General features: G+C 37.8%; 2 protein-coding genes across 3 annotated transcripts in view; both read right to left on the bottom strand.

Moving 5' to 3' along the window:
* Window positions 1–19,133, bottom strand: part of LOC111147629 (myosin VI) — a 151,943-nt gene extending 132,810 nt beyond the window's left edge. For both annotated transcript variants that reach the window (XM_022503813.1, XM_022503814.1), the window contains exon 1: window positions 18,955–19,133. The gene's annotated coding sequence lies outside the window, so the exon portion shown is untranslated. The remainder of the gene's footprint in view (window positions 1–18,954) is intronic.
* Window positions 13,544–13,742, bottom strand: LOC111147630 (SEM1, 26S proteasome complex subunit). The gene is given in 3 exon segments (XM_022503815.1): window positions 13,544–13,587; window positions 13,590–13,676; window positions 13,679–13,742. Coding segments are annotated over 3 exon segments (195 nt in total).
* Window positions 19,134–19,627: the final 494 nt, after the last annotated feature.

Here is a 19,627-nt window from a genome sequence, read left to right as displayed (position 1 = left end):
GCAACCACTCTGGAAAACAACATGGAGGTTCCTCAAAAAGTTGAAAATAGAGCTATCCTATGACCCAGCAATTGCACTACTGGGTATTTACCCTAAAGATGCAAACGTAGTGATCCGAAGGGGCATGTGTACCCAAATGTTTATAGCAGCAATGTCCACAATAGCCAAATTATGGAAAGAACCTCGATGTCCATCAACAGATGAATGTTGAATATATAAGTGGTATATATATACAATGGAATACTATGCAGCCATCAAAAGAAATGAAATCTTGCCATTTGCAACGACGTGGATGGAACTAGAGGGTATTATGCTTAGCGAAATAAGTCATTTGGAGAAAGACAACTATCATATGATCTCCCTGATATGAGGAAGTGGAAATGCAACGTGTGGGGTTTGAGGGGTAGGAAAAGAATAAATGGAACAAGATGGTATCGGGAAGGAGACAAACCATAAGAGACTCTGAATCTCACAAAACAAACTGAGGGTTGCCAGGGGTAGTGGGGTAGGGAGAGGGTGGTGGAGTTATGGACATTGGGGAGGGTATGTGCTATGGTGAGTGCTGTGAAGTGTGTAAACCTGGTGACTCACACACCTGTACCTCTAGGGCTAATAATACATTATATGTTTATAAAAAAAATTAAAAATAATTATAAAAAAAATACTCCAGCTTTGATGAAAAATAAGTACAGATAAATGTATCCTCTGTTAAAACATACATTCATTTCTTTTCTTTTTTGTTCATTAATCAATTTCTTGCAGATACACACACACACACACACACACACACACACACTTTAACAGAGGCCAGTAAAAGCACCCTCTGCAGAATTCTTTTACAAAAAAAACTAATGTAAGAAACAACACTGCTAACTTACGTTATGTGCCTTATAGTTTACATTTTTATATATTTTGAGGCAAAGCTATCCACATTACCTTTGTTAACAAATCTTAAGATTCTTTTTTTTTAAAGATTTTATTTATTTATTTGACAGAGAGAGAGAAATCACAAGTAGGAAGAGAGGCAGGCAGAGAGACAGGGGGAAGCAGGCTCCCTGCTGAAGCAGAGAGCCTGATGCGAGGCTCCATCCCAGGACCATGAGATCATGGGCTGAGCCGAAAGCATTAACCCACTAAGCCACCCAGGTGCCCCAAATCTAAGATTCTTTAATTATATTATTATCCATCAAGGTTCAGCTGAATTGTCAATATAACATCAAAAAAACTCAGGAAAGGGGCACCTGGGTGGCTCAGTGGGTTAAAGCCTCTGCCTTCGGCTCAGGTCATGATCTCAGGGTCCTGGGATCAAGCCCCACATGGGGCTCTCTGCTCGGCAGGGAGCCTGCTTCCCCTTCTCTCTGCCTGACTCTCTGCCTACCTGTGATCTCTCTCTCTCTCAAATAAATAAACAAAATCTTAAAAAAAAAAAACAACTCAGGAAAGATAAATCAATTACAAGACATAATTTTTTTAAAAGAGAGATCTAACTTTCAGTTAGAGAAATAATAGTAACTGCAAAATGTCTATAAAACTAAAGGCATGGGGGGTGGTTTAGAAGTTTGAATACTAAATAAAAGACAACAAATATTTAATTCTTTACTAAAACAATAAGAGAAAATTATTTCTGGTCATGTTTTCAAATAGGTATCTATGGACTCTATGTATCTTTACAACAATCTCTCTATGGTATCTTTTTTTATTAAAATGTTATAGATACACAATATTATTTTAGTTTCAGCTGTACCACAGTTATTCAGCATTTATATACATTAAAGTCATTATCACAGTAAATCTAGCTACCATCTGTCACCAGACGTATTATAAATATGAACTACATTCTCTGTCTTGTAAATTATATCCCCATATCTGATTTATTTTGGTTTGGGTTTGGGTTTTTTTTTTTTTAATTGCAGTATAGTTAACATCGTTACATTAATTTCAGGTGAATATAGTAATTCAACAATTCTAAATATTACTCAAGATAAATGTAATCTTTTTTTTAAGATTTTATTTATTTATTTGACAGTAAGAGATCACAAGTAGGCAGAGAGGCAGAGAGGGGGGGGGAAGCAGGCTCCCCGCTGAGCAGAGAGCCTGATGTGGGGCTTGATCCCAGGACCCTGAGATCATGACCTGAGCCGAAGGCAGACGCTTAACCCACTGAGCCACCCAGGAGCCCCGATAAATGTAATCTTAAATGTAATCTTAATCCCCTTCGCCTATTTCACCCATCCCAGCACCCACCTCCCCTCTGGTAACCATCTGTTTGTTCTATTTTATAACTAGAACTCAGTACTCCCTCTTGTTAAATAAAGAAAAATTCGTGTGTTAAATTCACCCAAAATAGACCAGATTACTGGCATCTCAATAGTCTAAAAATACCAGGTAAAAAACGTTATTTATGGGGGCACCTGGGTGGCTCAGTGGGTTAAAGCCTCTGCCTTCGGCTCAGGTCATGATCCCAGGATCCTGGGATCGAGTCCCGCATGGGGCTCTCTGCTCAGCAGGGAGCCTGCTTCCTCCTCTCTCTCTGCCTGCCTCTCTGCCTACTTGTGATCTCTGTCAAATAAATAAATAAAATCTTTAAAAAAAAAAAAAACGTTATTTATGCATTTTGCAACAGACACAATCTTAAAAATCCTAAAAGTAAAATGTTTGGACAGGCAAAATGTGATTTTTGTAGTAAGTACATTTAAATAACTAAAGTAAAAGGGAGCTCAGTTGGTTGAGCATCTGCCTTTGGCTCAGGTCATGATCTCAGGGTCCTGGGATCGAGCTCCACACTGGGATCCCTGCTCAGAGGACAGTCTACTTCTTTCTCTCCCTTTGACCTTCTCCCCACCGCGTGTGCTCTCTCTTTCTCTCTCAAATAGATAAATCTTTAAAAAAAAAAAAAAACAACTTAAGTAAACTCATAATAGAAGCTCACAGAGCCTTCTCTTTCAAGAAATTTAGAGTAAGGTTAAGAGATATAAGGCAAAAGAACAAGAAGAATGGCAGGATTAAAAGGAGAAGGATTTTTGTTTGTTTCTGGTTTTTGTTGGTTAAGCTAGAAAAGACTCTGAGAGGTTCATTCAAATTATTATTTGAATTATATACACCTAATTTGATTATATACACCTAATTACAAGTTTTAAGAAATACTCCCTTTTACAAGCTTAAGTGTTTATAGATGATATTATATAATATCTGGGATCTGATTCAAAATAATTTGGGGGGTAGTTTAAGATAAAGAAAAAGCAAAATAACATCAGTCATAAGTTGCTAACTGTTGAATCTGGGTGATAGGTACATGGTGGTTCATAGATCTTCTTTTCTTAATATGCTTAAAACTTTCTAAAATGATTTTAAAAATATGCATACATTCTTTAAATATGCTCAATTATTTTTCATTTTTATATATAATTATACACTGTTCTCTTTAATGTCAAACTGATGATACTGATTTTACCAGGGTATATTTTAAGACTTTTCTTAGCAATGATTATACATTAATTGTTGAATTATCTCAATTTCTCAATTGTCCATGTGACCACCACAATTTCATATTCAACTAGATGGGAAAAAAGGTGAAAAACAGATGAAAGCTGATCCAGGAGTTCTGGTTCACAGAGTTCAAAAATTTACCCCCTAAGGAATTCCATATGACAGTATTCCTATTATAGCATTAAAAAAAAACAAAAACAAAAACTAATTTTCTAGTTATAGATTTGGGAGGGAAGGGGGCAGAGGAAAAAGGAAAGAGAGAATCTTGAGCAGGCTCCACACCCAGCACAGAGCCCACAATGCAAGGCTTTATCCCTTGACTCTGAGATCACCTGAGCCAAAATCAAGAGTGAGACCCTTAAGTGATTGAGCCACCCAGGTGCCCCATCTTCTAAATTTTTAAATTTCACAATATTGATAGAAAAAAAAGAATTCTGAACTAAGAGCCACATGAACTATCTTTTCAGTTCTGCCTTTAATTTAACTGTATGGCCTTCATCAAGTCTCTTAACCTCTCTAAACCTGTTTCCTCAACTTTTTAATGAGGAATTAGAATTAAATTAACTCCAGGGTAATGTCCAATTCTAACTTTCTAGGCTTCTACATGGCTGGCCTACAGGAAACCTGAACACATTCACAACTCAAGTGGACAATTACCAAGACCAGCAGTTCTCCAAGTCAATGGACCCCTGAAGATCCCTGAGACCATTTTAGAGAGTCAGCAAGGTCAAAACTATTTTCATAATACAAAGACTTTTGCTTTTTTCACTATAGGTATATTTACCCTAATTATGCAGAACCAATGATAGGTAAAACTTCTACCACTTTAGCCAGAACCAAGATAGTGGTCACTGCACCCACAGTAAAAAAATGCTGGTTTCACTGAAGGACACTTTTGACTGGGGTGCCCTGTGGCTCAGCTGATTAAGCATCTGCCTTCAGCTCAGGTCATGATCCCAGGATCCTGGCATTGAGCCCCATGTCAAGATCCTTGCTCAGTGAGGAGTCTGCTTCTCTCTCCCTCTGCTGTTCCCCCTGCTTGTGCTCTCTTGCTTTCTGTCAAATAAATAAATAAAATATTTAAAAAAAAAAAAAAGAGGGGGCACTTGGGTGGCTCAGTCAGTTAAGTGTCTGCCTTAGGCTCAGGTCATGATCTCAGACACTTGGAATCAAGTCCCACACTGGGCTCTCTGCTCAGCAGGGAGTCGGCTTCTCCCTCTCCCCCTCCCTCTGTGCTCTCCCCACTCTCTCTCAAATAAATAAAATCTTAAAAAAAAAAAAGAATAATTTCGATTAAGCAGTAAAATATATTAACATTAGTATATCTTGATCCTAAATATATCTTTCTAACATTCTGTGATGAAATAGGAATTGCACATAAAGTACTTCTGCTGTAAAACAAAATAAGATGGTTGTCTCAAGGAAAATACTTGTGTGAATGTCTGAGTTGTAATCTTCAGGAACTTTTTTTTTTTTTCCCCATAAAATACCATGGTTCCTGGAAACACTGACTAACAAATCTTGGTTATTCAAACTTGAGTTTTTGGCAAATTTGGGATTTTGTTTGTTTTTTGAGTAAAGCCTGTCACCTCAAAGAAAGCAACTGACAGTATTTGTTGACAATAGTAAAATTCAAGTGACAAGCAGAATCTGGGAAAACCTGTAGCTGCCACGTTAACCATAGCAGCTTATGCTATTGAAGTTTTAAATAGTTAAGACTTTTTTGATGAAATCAAAATATAATTTTTGATATTACAAAAATTTGGGAGAGCTACATAATTCAGCAAAACAGTGTGTTTCAAAGGACAAATATAATCATGTTATAAAATCATGCATGGGTAAAAGATACATTCAGAGTACAAAATACACCAGCAGATTATAATATAACAGAGTACAAAAGTTCATTAGTATGATTTAAGATTCCACCTTGGCACTTTAAGAAATTATCACCTGCTGAGTTTTGCTGAAGGATCAAAGGATATACACAATTACGTTAAAAGGTACATTACTACTTCCTTTCCCAAGGATTTGTCTTTGTAAGGCCAGATTTCTTCACCTATACTTCAACCAAAAACAACATAATGCAGGAAAATTAAATCCAGTTATCGTCTATTAAATTAGACATTATATAAATTTATAAAAATATAAAATAGTGCTATTTTTTTCACAAATCTTTGTCTTGGAAAATAGTTATTTTTCTTTTTGTTAATTTTAAGTAATCTCCACACCCAAAGTGGGGCTTACATTCACAACCCCAAGATCAAGAGTCAGATGTTCTACAGACTGAGCCAGCCAGGCATCCCAAAAATAGTTATTTTTCATAAAATGTCATTTTCTGTTAACAAGCATTTATTATTTGTATTTAAATGGATTAAATAAGTTTTTAATTTCTAAATTTTAATTTCTAACACAGTAAATATTGATATAACCAAACAGATATACAAAATCTTTACAGAGTCCTCAACAATTATTAGTACAAAAGAATCCTAAAACCTGAAGTCCACTGATTTACGTAAAATCTTACCAAAACTTTTGCTAGGCAGTTCACATTCTCTAGTCACTCATAATCAATCTAGTGAGAGTAGGGGACAATGAAAAAAAACACACATTTATAACCTGTGATGAATATTATAATACAGGTATAATTCTAAACAGTAAATCTGAGAAAACTATTTTGAAGGATTTAATTCCAACAGTTCCTAAAAGATAGGTAAAACTAAAAGAAAATGAATTCCAGAATAAGATCAGTTTGAATAAGAGTAGAAAGATGGGAGAATGGGGACATGTTCAGGGAATAAGTCAATGGGCTAGAGCATGGCACAGTGGCAGAAGTGTGACAAGTGCTGAAGTGGAAAAGTAGGCCAAGAGGTTAGGCCATGAAGGATTTTAACCCCACAGTACAAGTTTGGACTCTGAAATGTATTAATAAAGGCTAATAAGGATTCTTATTCAGCAAGAAAATATTAAAATCAGATTTCCACTTTGAAACACAGCTCTAATGGCAAAGCACAGGATAGACTCTGCTGTGCATGGAGGAAAAGGGCCAAACACAAGATGTGCATGGAAGAAAAAGTAATGAAGGCTGCACTCAGTCAGAGGGAACAGAAAGTGAAGAACAGAGTTTGGCAAGTGAAAGAATATGACAAGAGGGAAAAGATGAGTGAAAATTCTAAACCTGAATAACTAGGGCCATGGGGTATCATACAGAAACAGAAAGAAACAGAAGAAGATCCAAGTTTCTCAAAGGATGTGCAATTGATGGGAATTATGAAATCTGAAGACGTCTGTAGACTATCAGTTTAGAAATGACAGTCAAGTTGATACAGAAAGAAATCTGTGGGAAATCTGCACTAAAAAATAAGAACTGCAACCATGGGACTAATATAATTATCAAAAATAAGAACAGAATGAGTAGAGCAAAGTGCCAAGTACAGGAGTTTATGAGAAATGAACAGTAATGGCATGCGCAGAGAGAATTAAGCAGTAAAAACAAAACAGGAAAAGTCAGAGACCTGAGAGAACGCATGACCAAAGAAGCTAAGAGAAAAGAATTCAAGGAGGATTAATTGGTGAATAGCTGAACAGGTTGGAAAAGAAAAATGATCTAAATGAGGCCACTGGATCTATTAATTACGAGGTTACAGAGTAGTCTCTGTTGAGTGTTTAGGGCAGAACACAGATTACTATGGCCTCATTAGCATGGTATTAGGTACAGGAAATAAATATTTTACCCAGAGCTACACGAAAGTATATTTTCCAAAAAACAGTTTGTCTGCTTTTCAACCATAATAATTTTTTAATAAAACTATGTCTAAATTTAACTGTTATTTTCAATTTATTTCAGTCACATAAAACACTGATTTTAGCATTAAAACAGAACACCATCATTTACCTAATAAATTTTATGACAAAAAAATAATTTTAAAAAATATATGTATACTACTATGTTACATATTGACCCTCACTCTACTGCTTAAAAAAATATTATTCTTAGTCTAGATGGGTCTACTATAGAACATTTAAGGGCAATTCCAACAAACAGCATTTATTTAAGAAAAACCCCTATTACCCAGCCCCTTTTTATTAGTAAATATCAAGCAGAATATGAGATCAAGCTTAATTTAGACATATTTATATAAAATGTGTATTTAGCCAGACCCAAGTTTATATGAGTAATATATGAAATATATATATAAACATAATACAGAAAACAAACACTGTTCAACAAAAAGATTCTTCCGTTTACAAAAGAAATCATTACTGAAATACTTTAAATAAAAAAGAATCTTTCCCAGGATATTATGAAATTACAATTTAATTTTTATTTAATTTACATGAAACTTTATAGGAATACATCTGTTTAAAGCAAATTCATGAAGTATTAATGAAAATGTATAGTCAAGGGGTTTAAAAACTGTAAAGAATAGTTTAGACACTGTGTGTCCAGAAGGTCTCCTCTCTCTCATCAGCTGGCAGGGGAAGTTGGAGCACTGTGTGGAACAGCAATCTGAGGGCAAGGAACAAAAGAGGATATGATAGAGGAGTTATCTGCTTTACACTTGAAAGCAGGCAATAGCTCCAAGAGTATCCTGATGCTACCATCCCTTGTTTGGATACAATAGACAGAGGAGATTAATCCTGAAGGGATTTTCAAAGCTTTTAGTCTTTAAAAAGAACACAGAAAAAGGTAACTTAGAGTTCTAAATGGGGCAAAGGCTCTGGATCCAAACCACCTAAAGATATCTCCTGGCTCTGTACCTTACTACTCAGATCAACCTAGTAAATTGTTTCCCTCTCAGCTCTCTCAGCTATACAATGAGATAATAAGAAGAGCTACCTCATAGGGTCAACATTAGAATGAAATGGGAAAATGACTATAAAACACTTTAAGTGGTGGCATATCACTGGCCCTCAAGAATCATTAGAAATATGCTGTTCTAGGATCATTCTGGATCTGGATCACCCATTCAATCCAACATTATAATACATTAGTACCTTCCAACCCATGACATAAACCTTTTCACCGTTCAACTACTCTACCATACTAAAAACACTATGTCAATGTTATATGCCAAAAAATAGAATGCTAGAGAATAGAACCAAAGTCCATGAAATTCTGGACAAGTTCCAGAAGTACACCTTTAATTTAAAAAATAGCCCATTTTTTGACACATTAACATTCTTGTATACAACCATCAGGTTAGGCGCATTTTTGCCAATAACTCATTAAAATCACTAAATTAAACAACTAGTCTATAAATTCCTAACTTTGCTGTACCACACCTTCAAAAAAAAAACTTATAAGTAGAATGTATCTATGCAATATAAAATACTGACTGAAATAAATGTGTTTTTTTTCTGTTTTCTAAAACATCTGTGGTGAAATCTGTCCTATGTTTGAACTCATTCAATTCCCATCCTTCTCTCCCCTCCCAACCACGCCTGATAGAAATTCTTTCTCAAACTAATATAAACCTCCTCAATTTGCCATTGAATACACGATGCCTACTTCTACACTAAGCATTCATCTGTTTTTCCCCAACATCTCATTGGCCAAAACAGCCGTAGCTTTGTTTGAAATCTCAAACAAAAGGATTAAAGATACATAAAATCATCTGCTCTCATCTTCAATCATGGACAGGAAGAGCAGAGAAGCTAATACATTCCTCTTGAAAACACATACACATGAATACACTTTGTTCTTCCCCAAAATACCAAAAGGATAACAGACAGCAAATCATGCCCACAAACCAAAACACAGTTGTTTCATCTAATTTTAGAAAAAAAATAACAAGGAACTGGAGAAAATTTCTCTCTGGAATAACTCAATCCTCAAATCAGGGAAATTCAAAGAGCATAACATGGAAAAACCAACAGCCTCAATTCTCCCCTTCAGGATACTAATTCTATCAGCACCAAATGAAAACAAAGAGTATGTTTTTAGAAGATCCCAAAAAAGTATGAAATCTCTTTCTCAAAGAAGGAAAAAAAAGACCACTTAGAGAGAACATATCTAAATGTATTATATTTCAAGCACAGGTGTTCTGTGATTCACCTCAAACCGGTTTCTTTTTGTATCATATTCTTTTTTTTTTTTTTTCCTTGAGTAGGCTCCACACAGCTCAGAGTCCATCTTGGAGCCTGAACTCAAGACCCTGAGATCAAGACCTGAGCTGCGATCAAGAGTCAGACACTTAACTAACTGATTGAGCCATCCAGGAGGGCCCCATATTCTTTTATAGTCAAGCTTGTAAACTTACTTGTTTAAAAACAAAAAGACCAAATTATATCATCTATATCCAGAAGTATCCTTTATTCATAGTTTAAAGTCTCATAGCCAGGTGTTTGTTATTTGATTAATTTGCCCAGCCCTGCAATACAGTTGGTTCTTCCCTTTCTGGAAGCTGTGAACTAAATCCAGTATAGCTGTACTTGAGACAAGCAGTCTCAAGCATTTTGTAAATATACCACAAAATTTTGCTTAATCTGAGAAAATCTTGTACTCCTTTCCCTGGAACCTTCAAGAATAGAGAGAAAATATAAATTACAATCTATTGTTTTTGGAGGGAGTAATGCTCATATTAAGGACCTTCATACCATCTCATAAGAAGAGAAACGTTTTTCTTTAGTAATCCTCAGGAATTTGTCCAAAATAAAAAACATGGGGGCGCCTGGGTGGCTCAGTGGGTTAAAGCCTCTGCCTTCGGCCCAGGTCATGATTCCAGGGTCCTGGGATCGAGCCCCGCATCAGGCTCTCTGCTCAACAGGGAGCCTGCTTCCTCCTCTCTCTCTGTCTGCTGCTCTGCCTACTTGTGATCTTTGTCTGTCAAATAAATAAACAAATAAAATCTTTAAAAAAAAAAAACCATGGATTTAAACTTGTATCCAGAATTCAGGTTAACTAGGTAAAACTGGCATTAACAGAAGATAGCTGAATAAGAGTAAACTGCAACAGATTTATACAGAAATTTAATGTGTCTTTAAAAGGACTTGGGGAGGAAGAACAATTTTTTCAGAACAGTCTTATGTCTATCAACTATTATTACATTAAGCCTGTATTCTGGTATTTTTGCTATCAAGAGTCCAGGGAAATACAAGATACAAATTCCACAAGGCACAGACCTCTTCTCCCAATTCTTTTTAAAAAATTAGTCATTAAAAGATCTTTTCTAATGAAAGACATGTACTCTTTCAAACCAAGACTAAGTTCAGAAACCTCACTAAGGTATAACAATATATTAATAAAAGGGTTTTATGTTAATAGACTTGGGTTATGTTTCTCATTGGGTTATATGGATCATAAAAGTTCCTAAGGGGAGCCTGGCTGTGTCAGTCAATAGAGCATGCAACTCTTCTCTTGATCTCCGGGTCATAAACTGGAGCCCCACACTGGGCACAGAGATTACTTTAAAAAAAAAAAAAAGAAAAAAGAAAAAAGTTCCTAGAATAACTGTCCAATTGGATGAGAAAGTGAATGAATTTTTTTCTAAGTATGTATAAGATAAGCAGTCTCAGCATTTTTGAAATGTATCACAGGTCCCAAAGTTATTTAAACTACACCAAGGAAATGCTAAAAATTCCCAAAGGTTCTAATCAATGCCCTATTTATTCTCCACATTTATTCTCCACTTGCTCCATCAAACCCCCCACCCCTCCTATGTATGCTCTGTTCCTGCTCTGGGAAGATGAGCCTGCGTAGATCACCACCTAAGCTCCGCAGGTGGGTTCCAGCAGTGCAAGCCAGTGTACAAGACCCAAAGACAGAGGGAGCAGAGGTCATGGAACTTCCCCCTCCCCTCCCAGCCTGACTGCCTCAAAGCCACAGTTCCCTGGGGCCTTCCTCCCCAATGCCAGCTCTCCACTCTCAGTTTTGGTAATCTCTGAAGTATTAAGGGCTTCTCACCATTGCTATTCCCTGGGTGCCCCCCCCACCCTTGTTTGTTCTCTAACCTCTATAATCTCTTATTTGCACCATCCAGGATGAAATCCCTTTCCTGCTGGCAGCTTGCCTGATGAAGCTAACAATACCAAAGCTGGTTAACTCAAAACAGTACATTATCTAAAGAAATCCAATTTAAAAAGTTTAACAAGGTCTTAAGATCTATTCAAGTACTACTTATTATTATTTGTATAACTTTAAAAATTAAATATAACTAGCTCACTTCTAAATGAAGCTTGTTAAAAGCTGAAAAACTCATTACAATTAAAGTTAGGTGTGCAATTTAACACTGCCCCTCTCAAAGATAAATGCTTATAAACCCCAAATAAACTTAATACACACACACACACACACACAATCAAGAAAGGGATTCCGGTAACTGATATTTCACTTCCTTCTACCATACACTGCCTGGTTAATCCAAACACTTTTTGTTGTTTTACTGAAGCCTTCCCAGGCATAGGATAAAGAAAAGTTTTAAACCAGTGGTTCTCAAATTTTGGTGTGCAAGTAAATCAACCGAGAAACTTGTTAAAATGCTAGTGCCCAGGCCTCACCCACACCTTTCTGACAAATGTTTTTACCAGTTCCCAGATAATTGTGATTAACACTACACTTCAAAACTTCTTCAATTCGGCCAACTTTAAGATTCCACCGAAATCTCCAATACACATTTTTCTTTTTGAATAAACATTCCACATTAAACATGGCCAAAGAAACCAAAAAACAAAAACTAACACAGTAACAATAATAATGCACACTAACTACACATCACGGTGATATGTGTTTCACATGTATTATTATCTAATTCCTTCCCCACAAGAACCACACCAGGTAGGTAACACTGTTGCCTCCATTTTATAGATGAGAAAACTGAAGCCCAGAGACACTAAGTAATTTGACTACAGTAGTGACTGGCAAAACCAGAATCATCTTAGGTCTGCCAGTCCCTCTTATCTACAGGCTGGGTAAGCAAGCACTTGTATATAAATGCAACTCTGCAGTTTCAGGACTGTCACAAAAAGGATTACACCTAAGGGCCAAGCAGTTACACAAGCAATAATCATCCCCATCCACTCCCTCCCGACAACAAGCTCTCTTGACTCTCCACCCATCACTCACCAAGGCCTTCCACCTACACAGTATGCCATCACATACTGGTAGGACATCACAACTCTGCGTGTATATCAGTACTCCTTCTACTCCTACCTACTACATGCTAAGTACATCCAAATTCCATCTCCATCAAGTACTGGCTATGAGCTTGAGCAAATTTAACATCTTATGCCTCTGTTTCCCAATCTGTAAACTGTGGGTCATAATGTCAAATGCACTAAAGTAAGTCATGTAGTGATTAACTGAGATAATGTACACAAAGTACTTGCTTGACACACAAATACATAGCAAAAACTCAATAAACGATAGCTGCTAATCCAACATATCAATCCTATATTCCCTTTATTTTATCTTAGCCTTGTGTTCCTGAGACTCTGATGAAGACGGAACATACTCTTACTTATCAGGAGCAGACTGGTAACAGTGAACTGAAGGCCATTGAGTAAATAAGTCTTTTAGTAACCCTCAAATTCTACCACTTTGACAACTATCTATTTCCCAACTTTAGGGTCAGCCCTGTTGATTACATACTACTATTAAGAGTCTATAATTTACCTTAATTCAAAACAACAATAAAATACCACTTAGCACAGGAACTTGGTCTTAATTTATCATGGTATCATTAGCACTTAGCACTGTACCTGGTTCATGGCAGACACTCAAATATTTGTCAAATAAATGAAGGCATAAAGATACCAATACAGACACATATTAGCTCATTAGTGAATCTTTACAAAAACAAGCATAATTATCAGGTCAATACCAATGTGTCAAGTAACAAAAAAGTTATTTTCAAAATTCCCCCAGAATATTTTTCTCCTTTTTTTTTAAAGAACAAAACTGCGTGTGTGTGTGGGGGGGGTGTGTGGTGTGTGTGTGTGTGTTACAAAAACATAAATCCAAGCAGGCAATGAAATAAACATATTTTTTTAAGTGTCCCATCCTGGGTTTTCTGTCCTAGAATTTAGTAAACAGTTCAAGTTTAGGTTGCTCTTCTGAATGCTAAGAGGTCTCCATCTTATAACCAAGTTTCTGTAGTTCAGCTCCTGATTGGAGAAGTTATCATCTACATTGTCTTCATCCCAATCATCCTCCCAGACATTTGCACCTTCATCTTCATCTAAACCAGCCCAGGGAACTCCTTGAACTCACCATCTTCCTCCAAGAGACCCAAGTCTACTAGCTGCATTTTTTCTGACATAGCGACCATCCCCTCTGAAAACCCCCCAGGCTGAGAGGAAAGTTGGAACTCTGACTTTTCCTCACAGAAGACACCAATGCTGCTGCCATCTCTGAAGTCAGCTCTACCACAGAGTTCTCCTTTCTTTTTATTTACCTTTTTTTAAAGATTTTATTCATTTATTTGACAGACAGAGATCACAAGTAGGCAGAGAGTCAGGCAGAGAGAGAGGGGGAAGCAGACTCCCTGCCGAGCAGAGACTCTGACGTGGGGCTCGATCCCAGGACCCTGGGATCATGACCTGAGCAGAAGGCAAAGGCTTTAAAACACTGAGCCATCCAGACACCCCTCCTTTCTTTTTTAAAACAAACCATGGGCTTTCCTTTAAAAACTCTCCAACCAGGGGTTCTGGGTGGCACAGATGGTTAAGCGACAACTCTTGGTTTCAGCTTAGGTAGAGATCACACGGTCATGAAATCAAGCCCTGCAGCAGCTCTACACTCAGCACAGAGTCAGCTTGAGATTCTCTCTTCCTCTCCCTTTGCTCTCCCTCCCCAAACTCATTCACCTGCATATGCGCGTGCATGCTCTCACTCACTAAAATAAAACAATCTTGAAAAACTCTCCAATGAGAAAAGTTAATCTCCAACCTTAGCTCCATTAATCTACTAAAATGTTAAAGGAGCCCCATAATAATGCATCCTGCTCATCTCCTACCTTATATTCAAACAAGAACAAAAACAAACCTAGTAAGTATTTAACAATTATCACTTTAGTGATGCTGACTTTTCATAATTTTTGGAACCATCCAAATTGAAGCCACAAAATTAAGTAACTGCTCATTAAGAGGTTAACCCTAACACCTAGAAGATAACTGTGATCTACTATGGGAATACACAGAAGTTCCCTTCTTAGCTATGTTTCTAAGCAGCCACATAAGTAACCTTGAACAAGGCACTTAATTTTTTTTTTTTGCCAACATTTTATCATCTGCAGAATAAGAGTAAGTTTACCACATCTACTTCAACAAGGTGTTTTAAGGACCAAAGATACATAAAATGATTTCCAGACCAATAAAGTGCCATACAAATGTAAGTTGTTAAATCTGATATAAATATCATCAGATTTTAAATGGGTATTTCTATTCATCTTTCTTTTTATGTCTCTGTCACTCTTTATATTTCCTAGATCCAACGATCTGCCAGTAAAAAGAACCAGTTCCCACGTACAGTCATATTTCAAACAGACTAGGCCCTCAGTAAATATTTGTTGAGAAAGATGTTCATCCACATATAATAGAAATTTTAAAATTCTGCTCTATGCAAAACCTTACCTTGTAAAGGTTAAGCAGCAGGTTACTTTCAAGTAAAATAACAAGTGATGTAACTTACATAAAAGATGCCTGTGGTTCTGTCAAGAGCACCACCTTCCTTTGTGCACATTACTCAGCCTGGATATAAATATTCACCTATGTGAATATCACCCAAGGAATGTTCCTCAGTATTTTGGTTTCACTGGAGGCATGCCTTCTGTACAGAAAAGTACTTCCCTTCTCTTTAACACTAGCAAGTTTTCTAAAGATGTCTGAGTTGTTCTTCTGGTTTTACAGTCTATGCTTCAGCACTTACAGGGAGAACTTTTTGTGGACTTGTGGTCATTTCCCAAATTACCATGTCATTCTTATACTAAATATGAAAAGTTTTCTTTCAAGACCATAAACAGAAAAAAAATTCTCACATCCACATTTTAAGATTACAGATAGTCCAATTAAATTTGTCAAATAAAAGTATAGCTGTTTCAAATGATAAACTTCCTGGTTCCTCTGAATATTATTATATAATTCCTCAAAAACAGAATTTAAGCTTATTTGACCTTAGTTAGTTCTTAATTATCTACACATACATACATACACACATGCAGATGTCTTATAGATAATCCATTAATAATTTATATTAAGCTCTTGGATGATAAATTTTTTATTTACAGTTGAATATGAGTATCCTTGAGATGCAAAATTCCTTAGAGTTCAAACCAAATAATGAAACACCTGTAAATGTAATCACCCAACTCAGCATTCTTATCATTTTTCTTCTCATTTACCCAACTACATTCTACTGCTGAAATGACTCCTACTTTGTGACAAAAGATGGACTTTGTATACTCATTTTTGTCCTTTGTGTCTATTACACCTCAAGGGACATTCCTGAAATAAACATAGGCCATAAAAAATTGTCCTAATAGTACAGGTGAGAATAGTACAGGTGAGAATTTAGTCATACTTTGAAAACAAGCCCCCTCACAAGGATTACAAAGTTAATTATGCAATATTTTTAAAAGACAGCTACTGCATTTATGGACAACGATCTCTTATTGGAAGAAAATATAAAGTTCTATCTGAAACAAAAAGACTATACTATTCATTTTATCTACAGTGAAAACCAGTGTTACATTACAGCCTAATTCTAACTCCTATAAACCCATCAAAATAAAAAGTGCACAATTTGTATAATATTCTGGAATTTACATCAGAAATGAGAAAGCAACACCTTATCACTGTCAAAGTTGTCAACCTAAGAATGAAAAAAACCAGAAAATTCAACATCAGTTTCAGAACCACATTCATGACCTATATCATCCTCACTCCTATGTGCCTTCTTCAAGTTACATTCTTTAACACAATACCAGTTCTGCAGGTTTATTTGAGCAGTCTACCAAATGAACTGAGATCAAGGAAACCTGGTCTGGTAGAAAAGACAGGGCTTCATGGTCAGAAGACTTAGGTGTGAATCCAGACTTTGCTCCTCTGGAGTTGTAAGACCTTGAGCAAATATTTAATTCTCTAAGTTTAAATTTCTTCATATGTAAAAGGACAAGACCACCAACCTTGAAAATTATTTTATAGATCAAATCCCTCAGTTAGTGTTCTGATTATGGCAGATGCCTAATAAAGGGGTAATGAACTTATGCTATTCAAGTTCAGAAATTATTATGAAGTACCTCATTAAGGGGATCATAAACTATGAAAATTATTAAAGCTGTAATATCTTTTTCAGTCTTTTACTGAAAATGTTTTAATATACAAAAACGAAAAATTCAGAGAGGTTAGAAATCTTTTTAAAACTGATATTTTTAAATATCAAAATGAAGCTTCAATTATCACCAGGGAAAACGGGTTCATTTTCCATAAAATGTTTTGGGTGTTTATATTTATTCAAACTTCACATGGTCAAAAATTTTAAAACTTTCTGAAAAGAGCTGTACTTTAGAACCCAGAGACAGCCCAGTTATCTAAACAATGGGCTACATGATACACCACAGTCTCCAGGCAGTCACAACAGGATGAGAAAAGAGCCTTCAGTCTCTCTCAGATTTCCTGGCCACTGTTATTTTAAAACTTGATCACATAAACATAAACAGAGGGAAAAGATCCACTTCAGATAAGTGCAATGAGTTATGATTTACGATCTCTGTTTTTAATACCTTGCATTAATTTACATTTTTATTTGTAATTGATGTAATTTAAAAAAAGCTCTTGTTCAGTAGCACCCATATAAACATAATGTAATTTGCATTACATTTTTCTTGCTCATGTTTCTAGACCCTAATGAAGAATATATGCATATTACAGTTTTATAAAAGGTATACTTAGAGTTTTTAATCATGATAATCTTAAAGTCATTCATCACTTCTGTTACTCCCTTTTAAAATGTCTTTGAAAACGAAAACGTAATTCAAACTGGGAGAACAATTTCCACAGGACACATAGAATATACAAATGCAATAGGCAAGTCTAAGACTAGAATGACTTCTGTTTACCACTGTGGGTATAATTCCTGCGCAACTTCAGATACTCAAAATGAGCTGGATATTTAAAAGTCAATGAGTTATTTTGAACGGCTGCATTGTTTCAAGCTCTGGCTATGGCCCAGTTTGTAATATTTCTAAAATTAATGATAAAAAACACCAAGGTAATTTTTCCACTGAACAATTTCCAACTGTAAAACCACAGCCCAACATATCTATGAAGTTTAGTTAATTAGTACAGATATGCTGTTTTGGCTGCCAACCTTTGTACCATGACCACTCCAGCCCAAGTTCAAGATTCACATTTTATGGTGTGAATAGTTTCAAGTAAATCTTAAGAATTTCTAAAACTCTCAAACCCTGACTGTATACATGAAGATACACTGCATCTACACCACCAGAGCATAACAGCAAATGGAACTTTTGCTTAGCATGTACAGCGATCTGTGAAGTTGGGACAGTGTTCCTAGTTGTTCACTAATATCTGTAAATTAGGATGTAAGCATTCCTCCACCACAACTTTATGCCAGATAAAATATCACCTGTTTTCTTAAACTGTATAGAAATGGTATTTCTGGGGCACCTGGGTGGCTCAGTGGGCTCTGCCTTGGGCTCAGGTCATGGTCTCGGGTGTCCTGGGATCGAGCCCCACATCCGGCTCTCTGCTCAGCAGGGAGCCTACTCCCCCCCCCCCTCTCTGCCTGCCTCTCTGCCTACTTCCGATATCTCTCTCCGTGTGTCAAAAAAATAAATAAAATCTTTAAAAAAAAAAAAGAAATGGTATTTCTGACACGGATATTCTAGTAATAACCCTACCAAATTATTTTCTACTTAATAATACCTTGCTCCGGAGTTGGAGCATTTTAAGGTTTTAAGGAGTTTGGGGAAATTAACAAATAAAAGCTCTTCTTCAGTAGCACCTATATAAATTAATATACTCAAAGTACTAGACAACCTGAAAACTAAAATTACAGTGTTTGACTGTCCCAGCCTGGTCTCCTACATGATTAAACTATTAATTTAATAGTGGCAGTCACCTGATCCTCATATCTCAGAACAAACGGCCCTATTCCTACACTGAATTTTAAGCTTGTTTACTTAAAAGAAAACTATCACGGAGTGTCAAGTCAGAATGGGTCACCTGAGAGCTCTGCTTCTAACTGGGATTGAGAGTAGATACACAAAGGTATCTTGGTGACGATAAACCCATGAAAGGGGACTCTCATTGTCCTGTGGAAATGAGAACCAGCCCTGGCACTACCGCGAGCAGCCGACCGGGCCCACCCATCACCTGCTTCACCCGAGGCGTCCTCGGGACGTGAAACTAGCCGTGGGCCCCCGGACTGCCCGAGGAGGCCCCGAAGCAGGGAGGGCCGGGGCAGCGAGGCCTGACGCTGACGCCCCGAAGCAGGGGCACCGCGTCACTCACCGGTGCGGAGGCGAGGGCAGGTGCGCGGCAGCGAAGCAACCTGTGGCCGGAGAGGTGAAGGGCGGGGGTCAAAGGTGATGAAGTTGAGCGAAAAGCCGGCGACGTGGACAAGTTCGGAGACGGGGAAGCGGCGACCGGGATCCTGCTAGCTTCCTGCTCGGACAGATCCCGGGTCCGTCTCCGCCCGCCGGCCGGCGCCCAGCAGAGTCCCCGGCCCCGGCGCGCGCACGTCACGGCTACGGAGCGCCCAAGGGGGCGGGGGCGCCGCGGGCCGGGGCGGGCCGATCGGGCGCGCGCGTACACGGGCGCGCGCTCCAAGAGGGGACGCTCGGCGCCCGCAGCCGCCCCGCCCCTCCGCTCGCCCCCCCGCCCGCGGCGCAGAGCCTCCGGGGTTGAGGTGGGCACGCTAGCGCGGGAGAAGAGGCTGCCGCGGGCGCAGCCGATAGTCCTTGTTCCTCCAGCTGCGAGATGGCCTTCTTCGCCGCAGTGGTCTCCAGCCGGTGCAAAGCAAGTTCTCTGCGGTCTGGATGCGGTGACCGCGCAGTCCGGCAACAGCAAGAATCTGTTCTCGGAGGGAGACAGTTGTTCAGGCAGCGGGGCGAGGACCCCGCGTTTTACTAGAGGGCGGGAGGGAACGACGCGGCGTTGTTGTGGAGGGGAGAACTGCTGCAAA

This window comes from Enhydra lutris, unplaced genomic scaffold (genome assembly GCF_002288905.1).
Source record: "Enhydra lutris kenyoni isolate GAN:26980312 unplaced genomic scaffold, ASM228890v2 scaffoldscaffold17, whole genome shotgun sequence".
NCBI lineage: Eukaryota > Metazoa > Chordata > Mammalia > Carnivora > Mustelidae > Enhydra > Enhydra lutris.
This window is presented reverse-complemented; position numbering and strand designations above follow the sequence as displayed.